This window comes from Canis lupus, chromosome 15 (assembly GCF_011100685.1).
Source record: "Canis lupus familiaris isolate Mischka breed German Shepherd chromosome 15, alternate assembly UU_Cfam_GSD_1.0, whole genome shotgun sequence".
NCBI lineage: Eukaryota > Metazoa > Chordata > Mammalia > Carnivora > Canidae > Canis > Canis lupus.
Genome location: NC_049236.1, coordinates 50,870,978 through 50,894,423, shown reverse-complemented (window position 1 = coordinate 50,894,423; position 23,446 = coordinate 50,870,978). Strand labels below are relative to the sequence as shown.

The following is a 23,446-nucleotide window of genomic DNA, read 5'->3' as shown; positions in this document are numbered from 1 at the left end:
CACACCAACGAGAGCACCAGAGATGAACTGACTGGAGGGGGTGACTCATTGTCCCTGCAGGCAGGGAGCTGGAGACAGGGTGGGTGTCTGATGCGCCTCTCTCTCTCTCTGCCTTTCTTGGCACTACCACAAACATGATTATGAAATGTTATCCTGTGGTGCTTAGGCCCTAAACCTGAACCAGAGGAAGGACTTTGACTAGAACACAAAACCTAACACACTTTACTCTCCCCTGCTTGCTGGTCTAAACAGACACCTCTTTCCTGCATTGTTTCCACTGGGCAGGACTTCCACCCCCATTCTAAACCAAGTCAGTCCTATTTTGTTTGTTAACAACCTCTGAGAAATGTATTCCTCTGTAAGAAGGAAGGAAAGTGAAATGCAGATTCCCCACCCACCCCCCCCTCCCCCGAACATATTCTACTTCAGAAATGGGCCCTTTAAAAGATCACCTCTTTCTTTACCATAGATCCAGCAATCAAGCCCTTTGGTATTTTCCCAAAGGAGTTGAACACTTATGTCTGCACAAATGCTTGCACGCAGATGTTTCTGGCAGCTTTATTTATAATTGCCAAAACTTGGAAGCAACCAAGACGTCTTTGAATTAATAACTGAGATACACTCAGACAATGGAATGTTATTTAGCACCAAAAAGAAATGAGCTATCGTGCCATGAAAAGACACTGAGGAATCTTAAATGCGCATTACTAAGTGAAGGAAGCCTACACAGTAATCTGAAAGACTCCACGCTGCATAATTCTAACTATATGCCATTTGGGGAAAGGTAAAACTAGGGAGGCAGTAAAAAGATCAGTGAGTGCCTGGAGTTAGGGTGGAAGGAGGGATGAATGGGTGGAGCATGCTGTATTTTTAGGGCCCAGATATTATTCAGGAGGATACCATCACGGTGGATTTATGTCATTATACATTTTCCAACTGTAGAATGTGCAACACATGAGGGAATCCTAATGTAAACTATGGACTTGGGTGATTACGATGTATCCGCGTGCATTCCTCCATTGTAACAGTTGTACCACTTTTGGAGGATGCTGATAATGGGAGGCTGTGCATGTGTGGGGAGGGGGAGTATATGGGAACTCTGTGGACCTTCCTCTTATACTGTGAGCCTAAAACTGCTCAAAAAAAAAAAAAAAAACAAAAAAAACAAAAAACAAAAACCAAGGCTTTATAAAGAAAAAATAAAACTAAAAATAATAGAAATCATTTCTCTGTGGGGAAGCAAAGCACATTCGGGCATGTGTATGGCATGTCTCATACCTTCCCACGAGGGAGGTGGCATTTAGGGCCTGGGGACAGTGATGAGCCTGGCCGGGGAGAACTGGCCTGGCATTTTCTGGTGGTACAGGTGCCCCTGCTCTCTAGGCCTCAGCTGTCCAACACAGCAGCTGCGAGCCACACGGGGTTATTTTAATTTACGTTAATAAAAATACAACTACAAATTCATTTTGAACTGGTCTCACTTCGAGGGCCCAGTGTCCTACGCAGCTAAGGGTATTGTACTGGACAGATTCCGGACATTTCCATCATCTCAGAAAGTTCTAGTGGAGAGCGCCGCTCTGGTCTCTGGGCAGCCCCAGAGACTCACCTGGGGTGGAGCAACATCACGAATGGAGAATGCCTGCGGTCCAGGATCCTCAGTGCCCCGGATCCCGGATTCCGAAGCACAAGGGGGCCCTGGGCGCCGTTTCCAGGAGACAGTTTCCGCAGCAAAGGGCTGGAGAGACCTTGCTCCCTGCATCCGCGCTTGCAGAGCCACTTCTCTTTTGCAATCCTTGCTGGTCTGACAGGCTCCTGCAGAATTACATCACTTCCTAAAAAACAGGCAAACACTTCTCCTTCAAGTTAGCACCGACCCAAACAAGCAGGAAACAGGAAATGTTGGGGTTTCAGGGAGGCTGAAGCCCGGCGCCGCACGATGCCCGGGCGCGCGGAGCGGAGGGCTCGGGGGGCTGCCCTCGTGTGCGCGCTGCTGACCGCGCTGCTGCCCCGCAGCCCCGCCCAGGGTAAGCCGCGGCCCGGGGGGGGCGGGGGGGGGGCGGGGGTACCGGGGCCGGGGAGGGGGGCGCTGCGCAGCTCGGCCGGGAGGGACACAGCCCGCGCCCGCACCCCCGGCCGTTCCGCGAAAGGAGGGGAGGACATCGGAATTGCGGTGGGGGGTGCGGTGGGGGGTGCGGGGGCGGGGGCGGGGGCGGGGGCTCCCCCCAGCAGCTGTCACTCCCCGTAACTCCCCGCAGCATTGCTCTCCTAGCAAGTTGGGGTCCCTGTAGCTGACCGGCTTTAGCAGGCGCGTTTGGAGAACCACAAACTTGTTGGCAGTCGGTGTAAAAAGAACATTTCAATCAGAAGTGAGGAGGAGTTTGCGTTTAAGAATGCGGGGCTGGGACATCAGCAGTTCCAAAGCCTCCTGGAAAAACTGGGGTATGGAAATGTACACCTGGAAAGTGTACTAAATACTGTAAAAAAAAAAAAAAAAAAAAAAAAAAAAACCAAAACAGTAAACAGGAAATTATCGGAGGAGTTACCCGGCATCCATTCTAACTTAATCAAGAGGCGTCTTTCATCTGTTTTTCTTTGATCTTGTTACTTCGGGGCATATGTTCTTTGCATGGATTGTTGTTACTAACGAACCTTTATTTCAGAAAGTGATGCGATTGTGGCAAATCAAAGGTATTGGAGAAGACAAAATATTAAATATCATGGTTTTGAGCTAAGAGCAGCAATTGATTTATACCCCGGGCAGTTGCTACAAGCGGCACAATCACCCTGGATGGCCTGATTGCCTCCTGTAGCGTTGTTGACATGCCCTTGGGTAAATAAACTCGGGCAACAGTTTCTACCTGCCTCTAGCTTAGGGCAGTATTTCAAGCAAAAGGAAAGTTCTCAAGCTACAGTTCTTTAAGGAGGACCGGGGAGGGGGGCTTGCGGGCACCCGCACTGACCCAGCCACAGTGTGGCAATTTCCTGGAGATTCACCGTGAGTGCCCAACCCACATTGCCCCACCGATCTCTTGCCCTGGGTGCTCTCCACGTGGCCTTGCCAGGCATCGGAGGTGGAAAATGAAAAGTGAAAGGCGAACCATTCCATCTGGAAAGATGTCTGATTGAAATGGGAGGTGGTGATGAAGACGAGCAGGGGGGTGGGGTGGGAGGCAATGTGTAGTCTTAGGCACAGTTTTGGGGCTGGGAGCGAGCATGAAGACGACACAGCTCAAGCTGCCCTGTGGCACAGGTGCAGAAGCTGGGGCAGGGGGAGATCAGATGTCCAAGCCCCAGGACCGGTCAGCTGGCCGGCCTGGGACCCCGGGGTTCCCTCCTCTGCCCCAGTGAGAGTCCTCTGGGCCACACTCCTTTCCCTGCAGGGTGTCCTTGGCATCTCAGGAAGCAGAGCCCAGCCATCCCACTTCCACCTCTTGTGAGTCTCAAGGCTACCACAGGTGCCTCAAACAGGTCCTGAAAGTAATGTGTAAGCTTGCCTGAGTATTTTCTTGAGCTTCTGACTATTTTCTTGACGTTTCTGAGTCGAAGTGTCTGCCATCTGGGAGATGCAAAAGGATCATCTGAAGACTCAGTAAAAATTTTCTTTACAATACCGATATCTGATCAGTGGCTCTTCCCCAGTAAGACCTTTGGCTCCGCCTCATTTATGCCCCTTAGACTCTGGTCAACCTCCTTCCCATGGCATCTCCTCCATGTGCCCTCCCGCTCCCAGCCAGTCATACCGAATGGAGCGTGTGCTCCAGGCCTCTGTGGTTCTTGTCAAAAGTGAACAAGTTCTCTTTTTTAGAACCCTGAAGCCCCAGACCCCAACTCCTCCTTGACGTCTCTTCTCATCTCTCCTCGGATGGTCACTTTACCTGTGTCATATCCACATCAAACTAGGCTTCTGTAAACACAGCCCATCATGTTGAATCCTAATTGTGCGTGTCTCCCTGTCTCCCACCAGGCTGTAAGCGCTGCCAGGAAGGTTCCTCGGTAGCTCATCCTTGACTTCCCAAAACCCAGTTGGGATCAGCATAAATAAAGACCTCCATAATTCCTGATAAATGCTAAAATCATTCTAGAATGGATTTGAGGCTGATCGCTAAAAATCAATGAGCTCCTGAAAGCAGATAGTGCTAGAATGGCAGAGAAGTCAGAGATGAGAAGCTGGGTTTATCTAGACAATCCAGCATACTTATTGGGCCCTGTCTGGATTTCTAATGTCAGAAAGTGCTCCCCAAATGCCCATTCATAAAAAGCTATATAATCAAAGCTAAGGGGTGATCTCTTATAAATGAAAGATTATGTATTTTTATTTTAAAAATAATTTTATTTATTTCTTCATGAGAGACACAGAGAGAGAGGCAGAGACACAGGCAGAGGGAGAAGCAGGCTCCCTGCGGGGAGCCCGATGTGGGAATCGATCCTGGGACTCCAGGATCATACTCTGAGCGGATGGCAGACGCTCAACCACTGAGCCACCCAGGCGTCCCTGATTATATATTTTTAAATTAATTTAAAATTTAATTAAAATTCAAATTAATTTAAAATGAGCTAATGATGTCTAAGACTTCAGGGTATGAGTTAGTTGATAGTTGTCAAACCCCTATTTCCGGGATCCCTGGGTGGCGCAGCAGTTTAGCGCCTGCCTTTGGCCCAGGGCGCGATCCTGGAGACCCGGGATCGAATCCCACGTCGGGCTCCCGGTGCATGGAGCCTGCTTCTCCCTCTGCCTGTGTCTCTGCCTCTCTCTCTCTCTGTCTGTGACTATCATAAATAAATAATTAAAAAAAAAAAACTCCTATTTCCTTGAATTTTTCAAAAAATATCTTGGAGATGTTTGGTAGTAGAATCCATCCTACTGACTGTATGAAAAAATGGAGGCACAGACTTACTCAGGTCACAGTGCTAACTAGTAGATCTAAGCAAGATTCAGCCACAGGAATCCATGCTCCAACATATACTATAATGCCTCTGGGTTTCTGGGCTCTGCTGAAGTATGTGTCTAGTTTCAGGTTTAGAAAAATATGTCTCGGGCAGCCCCGGTGGCTCAGCGGTTTAGCGCTGCCTTCGGCCCAGGACCTGATCCTGGAGTCCTGGGATCGTGTCCCACGTCAGGCTCCTGCATGGAGCCTGCTCCTCCCTCTGCCTGTGTCTCTGCCTCTCTCTCTCTCTCTCTCTCTCTCTCTCTATCTGTATCTCTCATGAAGAAATAAATAAAATCTTAAAAAAAAAAAAAAAAGAAAAGAAAAATATGTCTCTGGTACTCTTCCAACTATAGATGTATCCCATGCATTCTTAGTTGGGGTCTAAGGTCTAAGGTTATTGCATATTAATAAAGGAGCTGTATCTGGTCGGGTCAGAGACTGGCCTACAGGAAAAGGGTTGGAGAGAGCTGGGGTTAACTCTGGCCTTTAGGGGGAAAGGGAAAGGCTGCAAGGTGCAGAGTGAGCAACAGGGCATCTGGGGATTAGCACAGTTAAGACCAGAAGCAGGAAAAGCGGAATGATGAAGTCATAGGTAAGAGACTTCAGGGTGTGGGAACCAGGGAGAGAAAGCACAGCCTTGTGTCATTCTTTATGGGAGAGTCCTGCGGAGAACTGACCCCAAGGACCAAATAGCCTTCAGAAACCAAACAACAACAACAACAAAAACAGGCAGAAAGGGATTTATTGGGGTTTAAAGTCCCTCCGCGTCTGAAAGCCTGATCCAAGAAACCAGAAGACGGCTGGGTCTTGGCTGGGATGGGCCCAACTGGGCAAGGAAACAATACGACATGCAATTTGCCTACCTGTGTATAGTTTGCACCGCCCTCTGATGTTGGCAAAGATGAGGAGAAATAGGAACTCTGCACCACTGGTGGGGTCTAGGTGCAGTCCCTAGACCATCCTGCTGCTTAACCCATTCATTGGGCTTTTAACTTCAGTCATATTTTTCACTCTAGAAAAATTTTTTCATTTCCAGAATAAAAATGTAGTGTCTTGCTTTTATTTTTTCTTGTTAGTTATTCCTTCTTTTATGTTTTTCTTTTACACATAGTATTTTCTGATAACTTTGATCTGCCATGTATGTAGATCTAATCTTGTTGCTCATTGTATCTGTTGATTCCCATTTGTGAAAGAAATCTTGGGGGCTCTGAGGACCCAATCTGGCACCCAGAAGGTGACTTCACTCCATTTGACCGAAACCCAGATTCTCTGATTCCAGCACCAGGTTACTGTAAACACTTTCCAAATACCATCTAGTCCTGTCACCGCAGAATAGTATTTGGAAGATATGGAGGCAGGGATGGGCCAGGCTCGAGGAAAGCCAGTGCTTGGACCTCAGGCTTACAGCCCTGCCTTGGGATGGAGAGGGGACAGGCTGAGCAGGCCTCAGGGGTCAGACTGCAAGAGTTGTATGAGCAGGTGCCAAAACCTCATGAAAGGTACAAGCCAACAAAGCAGAGTCTGCTGTGGGGGCATCAACCAGCAGCAGGTCAACAAGAAAGCCAAAGTTATTGCCAAGGAGAAAGAAGTAGAGAAAATCAAGTTGAAAATCAGAAGGGGGGCCAGGGTCCATGGCATCAGGATGATGGTGAGATCAGCCTGGGGGGGGGGGCACACCTGACTCTGACTAGAACTTTGTCAAAATCATTGCTCCCTCCTTTCCTTCCTCTCTTCCTTCCTTCTTTTCTTTTCTTTCCTTCCTCTCTTTTCTTTTTTATTTTCTTCTCTCTCTCTTCTTTTTTATTTTCTTCTCTCTCTCTTCTTTCCTTCCTTCCTTCCTTCCTTCCTTCCTTCCTTCCTTCCTTCCTTCCTTCCTTCCTTCCTTCCTTCCTTCCTTCCTTCCTTCCTTCTCTTTCTCCCATGGCCTAGTGGTTTTTTTTTTATTGGTGTTCAATTTGCCAACATATAGAATAACACCCAGTGCTCATCCCATCAAGTGCCCCCCTCAGAGCCTATCACCCAGTCACCCCCACCCCCCGCCCACCTCCCTTTCCACCACCCCTAGTTCGTTTCCCAGAGTTAAGAGTTTCTCATGTTCTGTCTCCCTTTCTGATATTTCCCACTCATTTTTTTCCTTTCCCCTTTATTCCCTTTCACTATTTTTTATATTCCCCAAAAGAATGAGACCATATAATGTTTGTCCTTCTCCGATTGACTTATTTCACTCGGCATAATACCCTCCAGTTCCATCCACGTCGAAGCAAATGGTGGGTATTTGTCATTTCTAATGGCTGAGTAATATCCCACTGTATACATAGACCACATCTTCTTTATCCACTCATGTTTCAATGGACACCGAGGCTCCTACCACAGTCTGGCTATTGTGGCCATTGCTGCTATAAACATTGGGGTGCAGGTGTCCCGGCGTTTCACTGCATCTTTGTCTTTGGGGTAAATCCCCAGCAGTGCAATTGCTGGGTCGTAGGGCAGGTCTATGTTTATCTCTTTGAGGAACCTCCACGCAGTTTTCCAGAGTGGCTGCACCAGTTCACATTCCCACCAACAGTGTAAGAGGGTTCTCCTTTCTCCGCATCCTCTCCAACATTTGTCGTTTCCTGCCTTGTTAATGTTCCCCATTCTCACTGGGGTGAGGTGGTATCTCACTGTGGTTTTGACTTGTATTTCCCTGATGGCAAGTGATGCGGAGCATGTTCTCATGTGCTTGTTGGCCATTTGTATGTTTTCTTTGGAGAAATGTCTGTTCATGTCTTTTGCCCATTTCATGATTGGATTGTTTGTTTCTTTGCTGTTGAGTTTAATAAGTTCTTTGTAGATCTTGGATACTAGTCCTTTATCTGATACGTCATTTGCAAATATCTTCTCCCATCCTGTAGGTTGTCTTTTAGTTTTGTTGACTGTTTCTTTTGCTGTGCAGAAGCTTCTTATCTTGATGAAGTCCCAATAGTTCATTTTTGCTTTTGTTTCTCTTGCCTTCCCATGGCCTAGTGTTTTAGCTTTGACATTTAGCCTAAGAGATGGACAGGAGCCCCCTGAGAGCATTATATAGCCTCCTATGTCCCTACAGGCCCAAACCTCTGTTCTAGGAAATCCTCATAGGTATATTTGTCTCTGAGTTTAAATTTCTTGTACTATCTTTTGCTTTCCTTCCTTTTTTTTTTTTTTAATAAACATTTTATGTCCTTGGGATTTCCTTGCTTTTTTGAGATTTCTTTATCAATGTAAAAAGTTGCCTCTTACACTTCATTCAGTAGCTCTAGGTATTGTATATTGGGAGAATTTTTCAGGTTACCAACTATACCAGATTACTCGAAAAGGAAATTTTTCTATATAATCAGTCTGGAGAACAATTTGGAAATACTTAGTCAGCTGGATATGTTTATACCCTACAATCCCAATAATTTAATCCTAGGTATATACCCCAGATCAAAAACAAGTGTGCAGCAGAGTCATGGCCAAGAATGTTAATTTTAGCAGTGTTTGTAAAGATGGAAAAAATAGACGCAACTTAAATGAGCAGAAGAAAAATACATGAATTTTAATACACTCCCAAGATGAGATATCATACAACAGGTAAAATTAAGGAACTAGATAGACCCAAATGTATGAAGATGATTCAATCTCAAATGTAGTTGGCCAAGAGAGCCAATTGAAGATTATCCACGGAATGATTACATTTATTTGAAGTTTTTAGAAACATTCCAAATTATGCTAATATTGCTTAGGGATATAGGCATATTTGAAAATTTGCGACTGATACAAGTTAACTTTAGGATACCAGTTACCTTTAGAGAGGGAGGGAGGGGAATGAGACTGGGAGGAGTACAAGGAGGGCTTTAATTTCATCTGTGATGTGTTTCTTTCAGGAGAAAACATGCTGGTCCTGGAATCAACAAATGAAGACCTACTGGCCCAATTTTGTGAGTGTCTTTTTTTTTTTTCTGATCTATGAGCTTGGAATGGTTTTTATATATTTCAGTGGTTAAATAAACGCTTGTATAATAGCCTGTGTTTTGCCTTTTGGATCTAAAATATTTATTCTCTGCTCTTTAAGAAAAGGTTTACCAACCCATCTTCTGGCCAATATGGAAAAGTGTAAGATAATTGGTAGATATTCAGTTATCTGCTACGTTACTCTATTCTTTTAGGTAGGTAGACATTCATGATGAAAAATTATGAGAGTGCCTCTGAGTTCTCAAGCTTTCCTCCACATTTCCCTTCTATAATTCCCAATCTCTTTGAAAGACAGTCAAGATGCCTTCATCTCAACCCACTGCGGTCCGGCTACTGTATCAAGCACAGGACTCAAATGACTCCATCCGGGCCACCAGTGCCTTCTAATTGCTAAGCCCAAGGGACCCATTTCTGTCCATATGACATGTTTTCCTCTGCATCGCTTAATATAATTAATCAATTATAGAAACGCTTTTCTTCCTCGGGTCTTTTAGTGCCATTTCCTCCTTGATCTCCTACGACACTGATTGTTCCCTTCCCGTCTTTGATGAGGAGTCTTTCTCTTCCACCTGCTCATTTCACAGTAACATCCATCTGTTATTTCTTATTCCTTACACCATTCCTGGGCCACGGCATCCATGCCGATTCCCAAAAAACCACCTCCCTCCAGGCCCAGCTGCCCAGCTCTAGACCTGTATTCTCACCGCCAGCTCTCCTTGGCCATGCAGGAGGGGGCCTTAAGCTCAGCATGTCCAGGAGGGAGCTCCTCAGCCCCCGCGAGTGTAGGCCCTTGTTAGCTCTCACCTAGTTACTTCATTGACTTCTTGACCCATCTCCCTGCCTTTAGTCTCCTCTCCAACCCAATTTCATGTAACATCCAGAGCACTAGCCCTATAACCAAAAGTAATCATTTCCCCCTGCAGTGGAAATCCCCCTTCAGTGGGATTTTGTTTCCTTGAGGTAGATGGACAAACCCCTTGACATCATTACAAGGCCCCTTGTGAGAAGTCCTGAGGTCCTTTCCTGCTTCACCCTTCCCGCCACATGCCCAATGGTACAACTGCCTGAATGTGCCAAGCTCTGAGGCTTTCTATGTGCTTCGACTATAATGTCTTTCCCTGATACCTTTGCTTGATGAACTCCTGAGATTCAATTTAAAAATCTCCTCCTCTGTGAAAATTTCCTGAATCTTCCACCCCCAGGTAAATGAATGCCTTCCTCTCCCATGTCATGTCCTTGTACACAAACAAATGGCTCCTAGTAAACTCTATTATAGTTTCTGATTTATGTGCCATTGTCCCTACTTGCCAGTGTCTTCCCAGGGAGACATACACCTGGTCTCGTTCACCTGTATATCCCAGGACCTAGAATAGTGCCTGGTACATAATAGGCACACGACTCAATGACTGAAGAATGACATGAAATTTATCCAAGATTTACATGTATTTGTGACAAAATCATAATCATTCAAATAATAAAATGAAACTGTGGTAATACTTGGATAATATGATTCTTTTTAGTTAACGCTGTTTTATCTTATTCCAAAATGTTAACTATCTTGAATCTTTTTATGTATAAATAGTTTATTTCTGTCTTCTGGAACTGAAACAGACAACAGTTATTGCTTCCCTTCCTGTGGAGAATACTATGTAGCCACATCTATGAGTAGTCTTGAGAAAGTATTCTTTTTTTTTTAAGCTTTTCTTTATTTATTCATGAGAGACACTCAGAGAGAGACAGAGATATAGGCAGAGGGAGAAGCAGGCTCCCTGAGGGGAGCCTGATGTGCACATGATCCCAGGATCCCAGATCACGACCTGGGCCAAAGGCAGACACTCAACCATTGAGCCACCCAGGTGCCCCACTGAGAAAGTTTTCTTATCTATCTTCCTCTCAAACTAGGGATGGGGTTCAGACTCAGAAAATATGCATTGAGCAGCATGACAATTTGCAGAAAGTCCAGGTAGTCACAAACATTTTAGGGAGACTTTTGAAAGGAAGACAAAAGGAATACAAATTCCATAGAAGATAAATTTCAAGCCAGTAAGAGCGGATTTGAAAACTCAAAAAAGAAATAAAATTTCTGTAACGTGAAGTGAATAGAAAAATCTGCCTGGGGGGTGGGAGTGGGGGAGGACAACACAGAAGCCTTTCCTGATTAATTAAAGAAGATGGTTTGAAAGGAGAGTTATCTACTGGAGCAGGGTCCAGTTGGTGGTGGTGATTTTGGTTTCTTTTTCTTGAACAAAACCATCCAATCTAGTTTGTTTTTGAAATTTGAATTTTTCTTCTATGTGTCTTTGTTGTATATGAATAAAACCACCTTTATTATTTCCTGCCTTCCCTACTCCATTGTAGTTTTCAGAAATAGGAGTCCCAGTGGTTACTCAGGTTTCCTGACATATGTTTTTGTCTTCCAGTGACAAAAATATTAATTTAAAAATTCATGTATTTTTTTAAGCATTATGTTTATTTCTGGTTAAGATGACTAGATTTAGCAGATAAAAATATCCAGTTAAATGTAAGTTTCAAACAAACACTTTTTTTTTTTTTTAGTGTAAGTACCTCTCATACAATTCAATGTAAATAGAGGCCACACAAATATTGCATGGGACACATTTATACTAAAAATTATTTGTTGTTTATCTGGTATTCAAATTTAACTGGGCATCCTGGACTTTAGTAACTGTGTGAATACGATTATCTCTTATCAAGCAAAGATCATCCCTATGTTGGTGTATCACTAAGACCACAGGCATATTGGCTATGTAGGCCAGTTAACAGATATTAGAAGAAAATTTAGGCTGAGTCCTAGATCAAACATTCAAATAACAAGGAAATAAAATTTTAAAAATTTTAAAAATTTTTATTTATTTATGATAGTCACACACACACAGAGAGAGAGGCAGAGACACAGGCAGAGGGAGAAGCAGGCTCCATGCACCGGGAGCCTGACGTGGGATTCGATCCAGGGTCTCCCGGATAGCGCCCTGGGCCAAAGGCAGGCACCAAACCACTGCACCACCCAGGGATCCCAACAAGGAAATAAATTGTGCTGGAAAAAAAAAAAAAAAAACAAAAACCACGAGATAGACAAAACAAAACCAAAAACACCCCAATGCTTACATAGATTGAAACCAGGAATCCAAGAGTGGATCAACTTTAGAGAATCTACTAATGTAATCCACCACGTTAAAAACTAGATAAGAAAAAAAGTGCAGGATTATATTAATAAGGGCAGAAGGGAGGTTGGCAAGAGGTTGGGACTGCCCAGCATCAGCAGCTCAAGCAGCGACAATTCTCAGTGCTTGAACCCTGTTAGATTGTCCAGGATGTAGGGGGCAGGATTGAGTCTCTTTCAAGGTAAAATAAGATCAGGAGCAAGCAGGGCTTAGGAGACCTAGTAAGGGACTTTGCTGACCCCAGAAAATCCAACCCACAATTTGTTCCCTTCAGACACCACTTCAGAGACCTCAGGAGATTACCTCCTTCCTTGGCCTCCTGTCATAAGAACACTTCCCCAAAATAAAACAAACTCTTGCTCTCTGCTCCCCCATAGGCTGGTGATGGTAACTTCTGATTATACTCCCTCCCCCTTCCTCCTGCTGCTCACAGTGAAGGTACATTAGCCCCTGGGATACCAGCCCACATCTCTTTCCCCTGCTCTCTGCCCTCTAATTTATCACAAACATACATCTCCACTCATGTTTTGGCTTGTCCCTGTCTTTTCAGGGGCCTTCTCTGGCAGCTCTGAGCCTGTGCTGACCTGAGGGCACATGCCCCGCACAAGAGCCCACCTTGTCTCCCTTCCCTACTCAGAGTGGGGCTGATAGCGGGCCAGGGAGAGGGCAAGGGCGTGGCCAAGAACTTTTGTTTTCAACTTACCCTTCTGAAGTTGAATTTTTGAAACTGGCTATTCAAAAGCGAGATAGAAGTATAATAAAAACCGGAAAAGGATTCAGATTAGTAATGACAATAACTATCATTTTAATAAAATCCTTTTTTTCCCCATTTGCGAGCACTCGTGTGTCTATTATCCCACTAATGGTAGAGAGAGTTGTGGTTTTTAAAATCTGATTCATTTACTTGAGAGAGTGTGTGTGTGCAAGTGGGGTGAGGGGCAGAGGGAGAAGCAGACTCCCCGCTGAGCAGGGAGCCCTACGTGGCGCTTGATCCCCAGACATTTAGAACCCTCGGGATCCCTGGGATCCCCAGACCCTGGGATCATGACCTGAGCTGAAGGCAGATGCTTAACTGACTGAGCCTCCTAGGCGCCCAGTAGAGAGAGTTTTTTTTTTTAATATTTTATTTATTTATTCATGAGAGACAGAGGCAGAGACACAGGCAGAGGGAGCAGCAGGCTCCATGCAGGGAGCCCGACGTGGGACTCGATCCCGGGACTCCAGGATCATGCCCTGGGCCCAGGGCAGGCGCTAAACCGCTGAGCCACCCAGGGATCCCGAGGGTTCTAAATGTCAAAAGTGTATATATATTGCGTCCCATAAAATACACACATTCTTCTCATGCGTCCCATAAAAATACACACATTCTTCTCAAGCCGCCAGGTGCCCGCAGGCCAGAATAGGTCTGCAGTGTGCAAAACGGTAGTCAGATGGTCAGAACCGCAGCTCCCCCAGGTGAGCAACTTTAAATCGAGACGGCCTCAGGGTCTGGGCAAATCTGAATAAACAGGAGTAAACCTTCTTTTTAAAAGGCATTAAAAAAAAAAAAAAGACATCAAAATAAAACGTTTAAAACGCAACAGACATCAGAGCGTCGCGGGCCCCCTTGGTGGGCCACGTTTTCATCTGACAGTAAATTGCAATCGCAGGTGTGCTTCCCAAGGCAACGGGGTAGAAATGCGAGCAAGCCTCACAAGCGAATGTCTTACCCCATGACCCGCCTCAAAACAAGCACAAGACACTTTGTCAACCTTCTTTCAACGTGAGGCATTGTCACCTCCAGGCATCGGCTGGCTGCGGAGAAAGGTGCAGGGGCACAGGCAGCTCTAGCCCAAGGCCCCTAGAGACTCAGGCCCTGCCCTTGCCCCTCGGGCCTTTGCCCCCCGCCGATGAGCCCACTTCTTCCCACCCCATCCTCTTCAGCTAAGCCAGCCCGGAAAATACACCACACAGTCCAGCCGACATCGTAGACTACGTAGGGCAGCAGAGCTCACGATGGAAACGCCAACCGGGGGACCCAGGGGGGCTCGGCTGCCTTCAGCTCAGGTGTGACCCCAGGGTCCTGGGTTCCCTTCTCCCCGGGGAGCCTGCTTCCCCCTCTTCCCCTGCCTCTCCCTGGGCTTCTGCTCGCTCTTTCCTTCTCTTTCTCTCTGGCAAATAAATAAAATCTTTAAAAAACAACTATCCGTCCAGTTCCCTAATCCTGCCTCCAGAGAATCAGGTCACTTGTGGGAAACTATGGGGAACCCCGGATTCCCCCCTCCCCCACCGCTACCCAAACAAACCAGAAACAGAACCAGAAACATGAAATTTCATCACTCAGGATTCTTAACTCGGCATTAAGCAGTTCCTCTCTTTCTCCAGTGTTTTCTTTACAACTCAGAGAACTGAGGAAACCACCTTAGGTCCCTATTTCTTTGTGACCAAGAATGGACTGTGTGTTTCCTTGGAGGGTGGACAGAGGGAGGAGGACAGGATGTGTATATATATATATATTTTTTTTTGAGATTGTATTTATTTATTTTTAAAGATTTTATTTTACTTATTCATGAGAGATGAGAGACAGAGACACAGGCAGAGAGAGAAGCAGGCTCCATGCAGGGACCCCGACATGGGACTCGATCCCGGGACTCCAGGATCACACCCTGGGCTGAAGGCAGGCGCTAAACTGCTGAGCCATCCAGGGATCCCCAAGATTGTATTTATTTATTAGAGAGAGAGAGAGCAAGCATGGAGGGGTGGAGGTGGGGGGAGAGAGAGAGAGACAGAGAGCAAGGATGAGCCAGAGGGAGAGGGAGAAGCAGGCTCTTTGCTCAGTGGGAAGCCCGACATGAGAATCGATCCCAGGACCCCAGGATCATGTCCTGGGCCGAAAGCAGACGCTTCACTGTCTGAGCCACCCAGTCCTTCCTCCCCCAGCGATGTTCTTGATAAAAAGGTGAGAGATGCCCTAACATCGTCTCTCAGACAAGCCTGGCCCACTTCTATTTCCTGAACAACGCATACCCAGTGGCTACTGAGCAGCAGACAGGGTTCCAGGTGTTAGGGGTAGATACAGAGCCAAATGGTGGAGGCATCGGGTGACAAACAGGTACCTGAATGAAATGCTCTCAGAACCAAGCAAACCAGAGAAAGGGCAGGACACTTCAGAAGCCCATGCGTGGTCCATGCAGGTCGGTGTCCCAACCCCAAGGAGCCCGTGTCCATTTACTTGGTGTTGGCATCTCCCTGCATCAAACACAATTATACTCCCACAGACAGGCTGGGGCCTCATGAGTCTGCTAAGTCAGTGGTTCCCATTTTCCCCAGGCCCATCACAGCCAGATTTCACAGATGCTGAACAACTGCTCTTCAAAAGATACCAGAACCGAAGAGATAGACCATTTATCTGACGGATGCATACACCTGTTAATTTTGCTTTCAGAGTCTTCTTTCTGTGTAGGGTTCTCCAATCATCTTTAAAGCTAGTCAGGACTATCTTCATGAATAGCAACAAATTAAAATAAAGCCAACTGAATTACAGTCTAACTCAGTAACTCTCGGGACGCCTGGGTGGCTCAGTAGTTGAGTATCTGCCTTTGGCTCAGGGTGTGATCTGGGGGTCCTGGGATTGAGTCCCACGTCGGGATCCCTGCATGGAGCCTGCTTCTCCCTCTGCCTGTGTCTCTGCCTCTCTCTCTTTGTCTCTCATGAATAAATAAAATTCTTAAACAAAACAAAACAAAAAAAACAGTTTAACTCAGTAACTCTCAACCAGGCATACTTACTTACTAAGCTCACTGGGGGAGCTTTTAAAACATATTGTTGCCCACGTGCAGCCACAGATACCCTCACATAACTGCTTTGGGTGGAGCTTAAAACCCACTAGGTGATGTGGGTGCACAGTAAGTGTTGAGAACAAGAGGTGTTATTAATAATTAAACACAACTAAATGAGGTTGTTTGTGCAACTTAAACCAATGGCTGTCAAAGTATGGCCTCCAGAGCAGCAGCAGCAGCAGTAGCAGCAGCATTTTTTTTTTTTTTTTTTTTTTTTTTAGAAATGAAGATTCTTAAAAAAAAAAAAAAAAAGAAAGAAAGAAATGAAGATTCTTGGAGCACCTGGCTGGCTCAGTCAGTAGAGCGTGTGGTTCTTGATTTTGGGGTTGTGGGTTTCAGCCCCATGTTGAGTGGAGAGAATACTTAAAAATAAAATTTATTTTTAAAAGCCTTAGGGACACCTGGGTGGCTCAGTGGTTGAGCGTCTGCCTTTGGCTCGGGGTGTGATCCCGGGGTCCTGGGATTGCGTCCCACATCAGGCTCTCCTTGGGGAGCCTGCTTCTCCCTCTGCCTATGTCTCTGCCTCTCTGTGTGTGTCTCTCATGAATAAATAAATAAAATATATTTTTTAAAAAGCCTTACAATTCTTGGCCTCATCCCAGACTTACTAAAGCAGTAACTCTGGGAGCAGGGGCCAGCACTCTGTTTGGGAAGCCCTCCAGGTGACTCCGATGCTAAAGTCTGAGGACCCGTGGTGTAACGCTCCCAGCTGTTCTATCAGCAGTGACCTTTGCTGGAGAAGAGGGTTTTACACTCCAGCACACCCTCTCATAGTCAGACTTCCCCTGGACGACATGCCTGTCACAGTTCTCTCTCAGCCTCGCCTGGCCAGAGTCTCCCAGGGGCTCCAGGCTTCAGTGATGATTTTTAAGCGGTTGCATTCTGGTGATCGAGTTGGCAGCTGCCGGGCAAGCCTTTGGCATCCAACTCCCTGACCTCTGATTCTTCTCCAGTTCACCAAGGAGAAGCAGTGAGAACAGGAGGGCAGAGTGCTGGGGTGGCCCAGGGCAAGACAGGAAGTGGGTAGGGTGGGGGCCTCGGATTCACCCTGAGAACTGCAAAAAATACTGAGGCCTCCGTTCACTGCAGATATTATGAGGTGAAGCTTTAGGCCTCAGGTGTACGAGAAGGTGCCCAGGTGATTCCTCTGTGCGGCCAAGGCCGAGAACCACCGGAGAGCTTCTTGGCTTGGTTTTGTCTCACCCTTCGAACACTGGCTGGCTCTCTGCCGTGTGCGGACGTGCAGGGGGATGGGACGTAGGCAGACTTTGGTGCCTTGAATATCTTGAGATCCATATCCTCCAGGTACTCCTCAGAGCAGGGCTGAGTTTGAAGGCCTCACACCAGACTTGCGTCTTCTTTCGTTTCATTATCTGAATTATAAAATTGTTTAAAAAATCAGAAAATAAGCGGAAATAAAATAGTTGACACAATTTGTGCCCGGAGTCGACGTAACAGGTGAAAGAACGGGTCCTCCGACTGAGGCCCGACACACCTGATGCGATCCTGAGCTTAGTGCCCTTCTCTCAGCCTTGCTCCCTTTTACGTTATAACAGCAGCGTGGCGTTCTTGCAGTTGGAGGTGATCCTTGTTGTTCTCTTTTTAACTTAAAAAACTGGAGCTTGCTTGCCTCTTTGTCCCATTCTCGAAAAAGAAGTTGGCTGGTTTGCTTTACCGGGAAGCAGAGTCATTTCCACTTAGTGACGGGCTTTGGAGCAGTGATGGGGCCACGTGTCCGCTCACCTGCTGGGGCTGCCAGGCTCACCTCAAGCATTGCCCCCAGTTTTCCACAGATGAGGATGTGCCCCCCAGAGTCCCTGCCACACGTGTGGAATGTGCATCCCAGATGTGTTTGCATGGCTGTCGTCAATAATCATTTGTAAGTGACTCCGGGACTGTGCAGTTGATTATTTGGCAATTTGAGGGTTAAAAGCCAAGTGAAGTAGTGCAGCTTGGGGTCATCCTTCACGCGACCCCTCCCATTATCTGTTGGTAAGGCAGAGGGAGAGGGATGGTGGGAGCGAGAATGCGGCGGGAGGGGGCTGGCCTGCGCTGGGGCCACTTGGGAGGGAGACCGAGCTTTTGCCAGAGCAGCCACCTGCAGCCCTTGCTGCCGTGGTTCCTCGGGCAGGTCACTGCGGGCTCCAGGGCCACGCACCCGGTGGCCCTCACACGGCCTGTCTGCTTACCACGTGTTGTCCCTGCTCTTTCTTCTTTTCTGTACTTTTGCTGGCCAATGCGGCTCCCTTTTCGCTCTTCTGCTTGATCCTCTTGGTTTCTGCAGCTTTTTCAGTTTTACCGACCCCCCCCCCCCCCGGGGCCATACATCTTTTACCCTGAAATATGTCCAAATTTGGGCAAGAAGACACAACAAGAAAAATGAAGACATTATACAGGCAGTTAGTCCCCTGGGAGCAGCAGAGACCCTGGTGAGCCTAGGGGTGGGGGAGGGGGGCACAAAGAGGTGGCGAGTCTCCCAACGCCTGGCATGAGTGGGTGCTCCACAGGCCACCCGGCAGCTCAGGCTCGCCACTCCCTTTGCTCTTCATACGAACACGGTGGGGTGGGCAGGACAAGGGCCTCCTTCTCTGGCCTCTAGGAAAGAGAGGGGTGAACCCCTGGGGGGCTTTCTTGGGCCCTGCTGGTGGGAGCCCCCATCCTGCCCTCCACGATGCCGTGGAGATACCCGCAAATTCCATGAGCCGCACAGGACGTGCCCTGCACATTCTGTTCCACACACGGCTCCAGGCCCACTCCCTGAGAGAGAGTTCTGGGTTCTCCCATAGTAATGCTGACCCAAGAAGGGTCTGTAGGATGTCGCTTTTACCCAAGAGTCCAAGATGGTTCCTGTGGGAAATTGCCATTGGCTCTTATGGGCATGAGCGAGTGTTGCTTGGAAAGGCTGGGGTCGGGCACCATGATGGCTCAGTGGTTGAGCGTCTGCCTTCGGCTCAGGTCATGGCCCCGGGGTCCTGGGGTCCTGGGATCAAGTCCTGCGTCAGGCCCCCCGCAGGGAGCCTGCTTTTCCCTCTGCCTCTGCCTCTCGCTCTCTGTCTCTTAAGAGTAAATAATAAAATCTTAAAAAAAAAAAAAAAGAAAGAAATGGCTAGTATCTAAAGATGTGTCTGAGCTTGAGTGGTTTCAGGGGGCCTTGTGTCCATTGGGGTAAGAGTTGTTGTTGCCCCACAGGCCACAGGAGGAACCTCCCCAGTGCTCTGGGGAAAAGTCCCTTGAGTTGCCCTCTGCACCCCCCCTGTCTGCTCTTGTGACCCCCTGGCTCCCCTGCGGGGCCCACCTTGGGTTCATCCACCTCTGGTTTCCTTACCTGACTCTTACTCTGTCCCCATGCTTGGTTACTGATTCGATTCAATGGCCCACCCTGGTTTTCCAGCTTTCCTTTTGGTGATGTGTAATGCTCCTGGCACAAATTCTTGGGGCTGATCCCCACAATTTGTCAACTTCCCCCCTTCCCGTCCAGCACCCCCTACACACCCAGCACTTTCCTGACTTCGTTTCTGCCGGTTCTCGTTGTGTGAGGCCTGGACTGGAGCGATCTTGGACAAGTCGTGAGGACAGACCACCCAGAGAAGTTTGGTGCTGTCCCCTCTCCTCCTGCACCCAACACCCTCACTCCTGCTCTCCCACACTCGAGACGAAATACAGACAGGACGTGCACGTGTGCCAGCTGAAGGACACGCAGGGGTGCTTATTGTAGCATCGTTCAATGCACAAGAAACAACCTAAATCTCTATCAATAGGAAGAGGTTATGATACATCCTGGTAATAGGGGAAAAAACAACTCTCTGTGTATAGATATAAAGTAATCTTGAAGACCAATTTTGAAGTGCAAAAAGCAAGAGACAGAACGTATATAAATTTTGTTATCTTTTGTGTTAAAAAAAAGCAAACAGGAAACGATATTTATATATGCATGGAGTTTTTCTGGAAGGCAACAGAAACAGTGGCTGCCTCTGGGGAGGGAACGTGAGTGACTGGAGGAAGTGGTGATAGTGACATTTCCTTTCTGAGAGCTTAGTACCACGTGTCTAGTGCCAACTCAAAAATTCTAATTAGAAGCAAGATGAGCACCCGAATGTGTGGAAATGTGGAAATAGATGGGGTGCTGGGGATCACCGCTTAGTTGTGCAGATTAGGACATTAAGCCACAAGGGTAAATAATTTGTTCAAATTCCCAGAACGACGAAGCGACAGGAGCTGTGACTAGAACCTTTACTGTTATTTGGCATTTATGCTCTAGGAAGCACAGCTTCCAGACCCTATGTAGCAGAACTTAGAAATGACAGGCCTGTACCCCAGGCCAAGACGTTCGAGAATCAGCTTCCTCATCTGTAAAATGTGTACAGTACAGTTGTTGTGAAGATGAAATTAAGTAGTGCCTGTGTCCTAGTTCCTAGCACATACCAAGCATCTGATAAATGCCAGTTACTGTTATTTATTATTTTTGGCTACGATAATGTTGGTTGGGGCAGAGAGGACTGGGAGGAAGGTTATCAGAGAAGTATCTGGAGATGAAGGTGTGTAGGGTGAAAAGAAAAATAAAACAGAGAAGGAAAGAGAGAGAGAGAGGCCACCCCCTTGGTTCTTATTTATGTAGATAGTCACTGGAGATTCTGAGGGAGTCAATGATGCAAAACGTATGTTAGGATGTATGTGAGAGGGATATTGGGGAGAGAAATCCCAGCCCATTTTACTGCAGATTGTCACTAAAGGCCACCTGTGATCAGCACTGCTCCTTATGCTAAAAATAAAAGTATAACCCAGGACCATCTGGTGTGCTTTCTTTCCGTTTCTCTTTTGTTCCTGATTACCCAAATGCCCTTGTTATTCCTGCCACCTTATTCCTTTTTCTATTTTCTCTCCTGGGGCCCTGGGTCAAGTGTTGATTCAAAGCCTCTCTTGGAGGGGCACCTGGTTGAGCATCCAACTCCTGGTTTTGGCTCAGGTCGTGATCGCAGGGTTGTGGGATCGAGCTCTGCTCTGGGCTCTGTGCTCAGGGCATGTCTGGTTGTGATTCTCTCTCCCCTTCTCTCTGCTCCTTCTCCCACGAGCTCTCTCTCTCAAATAAATAAATTAAAAACATAAAATAAATAAATCTTAAAAAAGAAAAGCCTTCCTTGGAGAGGTGCTGAACACACCCTGCTGTTCTGGGCAGCTTTGCTTACAGCACATCTGGGCTGAGTCGCTTAGCAGGAGCCCTACAAAGCCAAGGTTTCTGGGACTCAACCCCCGTCCTTCCCCTTTGTGCCAGGAAGCCACCTCCTTATAGGCAGAGGGGCAAGGACATGGGGTTCCATCTCTTGTTCACCCCGTGATGACTAGTAACCATTCTATTCCTGTCTTATTAGGAAGATACCATGTGAGTGAGGTTTAAAGCTCAGGTTCAGTGACTAGCCTTCGTGGGTTCAAATCCTCCTCCATGATTGCTCTGTGACCACAGGCCAGTTGTGTAACCCCTTTCCCCAGTTTCCATCTGGAAAAATGGTGAAGACAAAATGAGATAATCTGGGTAAAAGGCAGAGCACAAGACTTGGCTTAGTAAATTCTCTATAAAGGTTAGCCTGATACAGTGGCAGCAGCCTCAGCTCTGCACAGCCTCAGCTGTAGTAGAAATAAGCAAAAGAAATAAAAGGCAAGTCTGGGTATTTGAAGAAGGTCCATAAGCACTGACCTCAGGGAAAGGGGTCAGGATCACCAAGTGCACCTGAACCTGTGCCACTCCCCTGCCACCACCACCCCCATATATGTCCAGTTGTCACTGGCTGGATTATCAGTGAAGAATACTATTTGATCCCAGTAGTTCTGCAAGAAGGGTGATGCTAAGGAGGAGATTTCTCTAGTGGACAAATATCTTTTCCTGGTTCAGGGTGATATATGATGCATCGAAGCCTTTGACGTATGTGTCATTATTATTAATTTATTACCTTATTTCAAAGACATAAATATAAAATAAAGCCACTTAACCCAGACAGAGGTCAATAAATAGTAGATATTTTTTTAAAAAATCCTGCTTTTGGCAAAAACAGATGAAGAACACCAGTTCGTTAGACTCTGCAGTTTGTAATTGATTCTGGTGGTTTGGGGTGGCATTTACCAATGGGATTATCAAATGGATTCCCTGGTCTTGGAGGAAATGGAAATGTTCATATGTATAACCAAAAAAAAAAAATTAGACAGTGATCAAACAAGCATTTTTATAAATTAAATCAGAGGAATCCATTGTCCTTTGGTCATGCAGGTTGATAAGGTGGGGAATTGGCTCTGCAGGGGCCAGTCTGTCATTGTGTGCAGGGTAGCCTAACCTCTGCTTGAAGCAGCTGACTTTTCTGTTTACATAGCAACTCACACTTTAGAGAGAACTTTCACATAAGTTATTTGATAAGTCTTCTGTGGCCTAAACTCATAGGCCCTTTGCCTCGGTGGGCCCCCTTTGAACCACAGGCAATGTTGTACCCCGGTAGGACAGTAACCCCCCGCTTACTAACTGTGCTCACTACCTAGCCCAGACAAGGAAAGATTTCTCAGGTAATCATCAGGCTAATGGTCCTTCCCTGCCCTGTGATGGTTTTCCAACACAATCTGACATTCAAACAGAATGAACTTGCTTAGGCTTCTATATAGGGAAAGTTCTAAAGATGCTTTTTTCTTAAAAACATTTAAATATTGGTGCAGTTTCCTTAGTCTCTAAGGGAATCTCCTTCTTGAGAATTTTGCCTCACAAATGAGATCTGCACTGTGTTTTTATTTAGAATCCAGGAGGATTTCTGTCAGATTAATCTCAGAGAGACTCAGTTCTCCGCAGAATGTGCGACCTGACACTGAGACCCCAGATCAGTCACCCCAGTTTCCAAGAAAGAATTCTTGGAAATAGGTAAACTTTTATTAAAAATTAGGACAGTGTGAGACACCTGGGTGGCTCAGTTAGTTAAGCTTCCGACTCTTGGACTCTTAGTTTCAGCTCAGGTCGTGATTGTAGGGTTGTGGGATCGAGCTTACTGTCAGGCTCTGCACTCAGCCAGAGTCTGCTCCAGATTCTCTCCCTCTCCTTCTGCCCCTCTCCCTCTGCTCCTGCCCTTGCTCACACGAGCATACGTGCGCTCTCTCTAAAGCAAGTAAATAAATAAATAAAATTCTAGAAAAATTCAGGACAGTGTGCCTTCCCTTCTACCCAAGTGTTATGTGGCAAGTAGTTAACTGTTAGTAAATATGGATTTAGATTTATCCAGAAATGTTATTGAAATAGCCTGATACCCTATAAGAGATGTTCTGGAATATCACCCTTGACATAGTAAAGCTTCTCAATGCCAGATACATTTATCTGGTCAAGACTAAACTGCCTGCATTTGTGGAAGTTTATCTCTAGGCTCTGATTCCATGTTCAATATACTCTCAGCTTGAGCTCTATTTACGTTAAATCAATACTCCGTCACACAGAACGAGAAGACCAAATGCAGTGGATCAAGTTTACCACTTGATGCATGTAGGATATATTTAAAAATCATTGAAAACATAACATAGTAGCTTTGTC

The 23,446-nt window shown here is 46.5% G+C and overlaps 1 protein-coding gene across 6 annotated transcripts in view; it reads left to right on the top strand.

The window, feature by feature from the left end:
* The first annotated feature begins 1,799 nt into the window (after positions 1-1,799).
* Positions 1,800-23,446, top strand: part of TMEM154 (transmembrane protein 154) — a 45,920-nt gene continuing 24,273 nt past the window's right edge. The window contains exons 1-2 of one of the 6 annotated variants that reach the window (XM_038559035.1): positions 1,800-2,024; positions 8,813-8,866. In XM_038559035.1, coding sequence (XP_038414963.1) covers positions 1,937-2,024; positions 8,813-8,866 — 142 coding nt within the window. In that variant the 5' untranslated portion in view covers positions 1,800-1,936. The remainder of the gene's footprint in view (positions 2,025-8,812; positions 8,867-23,446) is intronic. The other 5 variants (XM_038559037.1, XM_038559036.1, XM_038559038.1 and 2 more) reach the window with 5 other exon arrangements.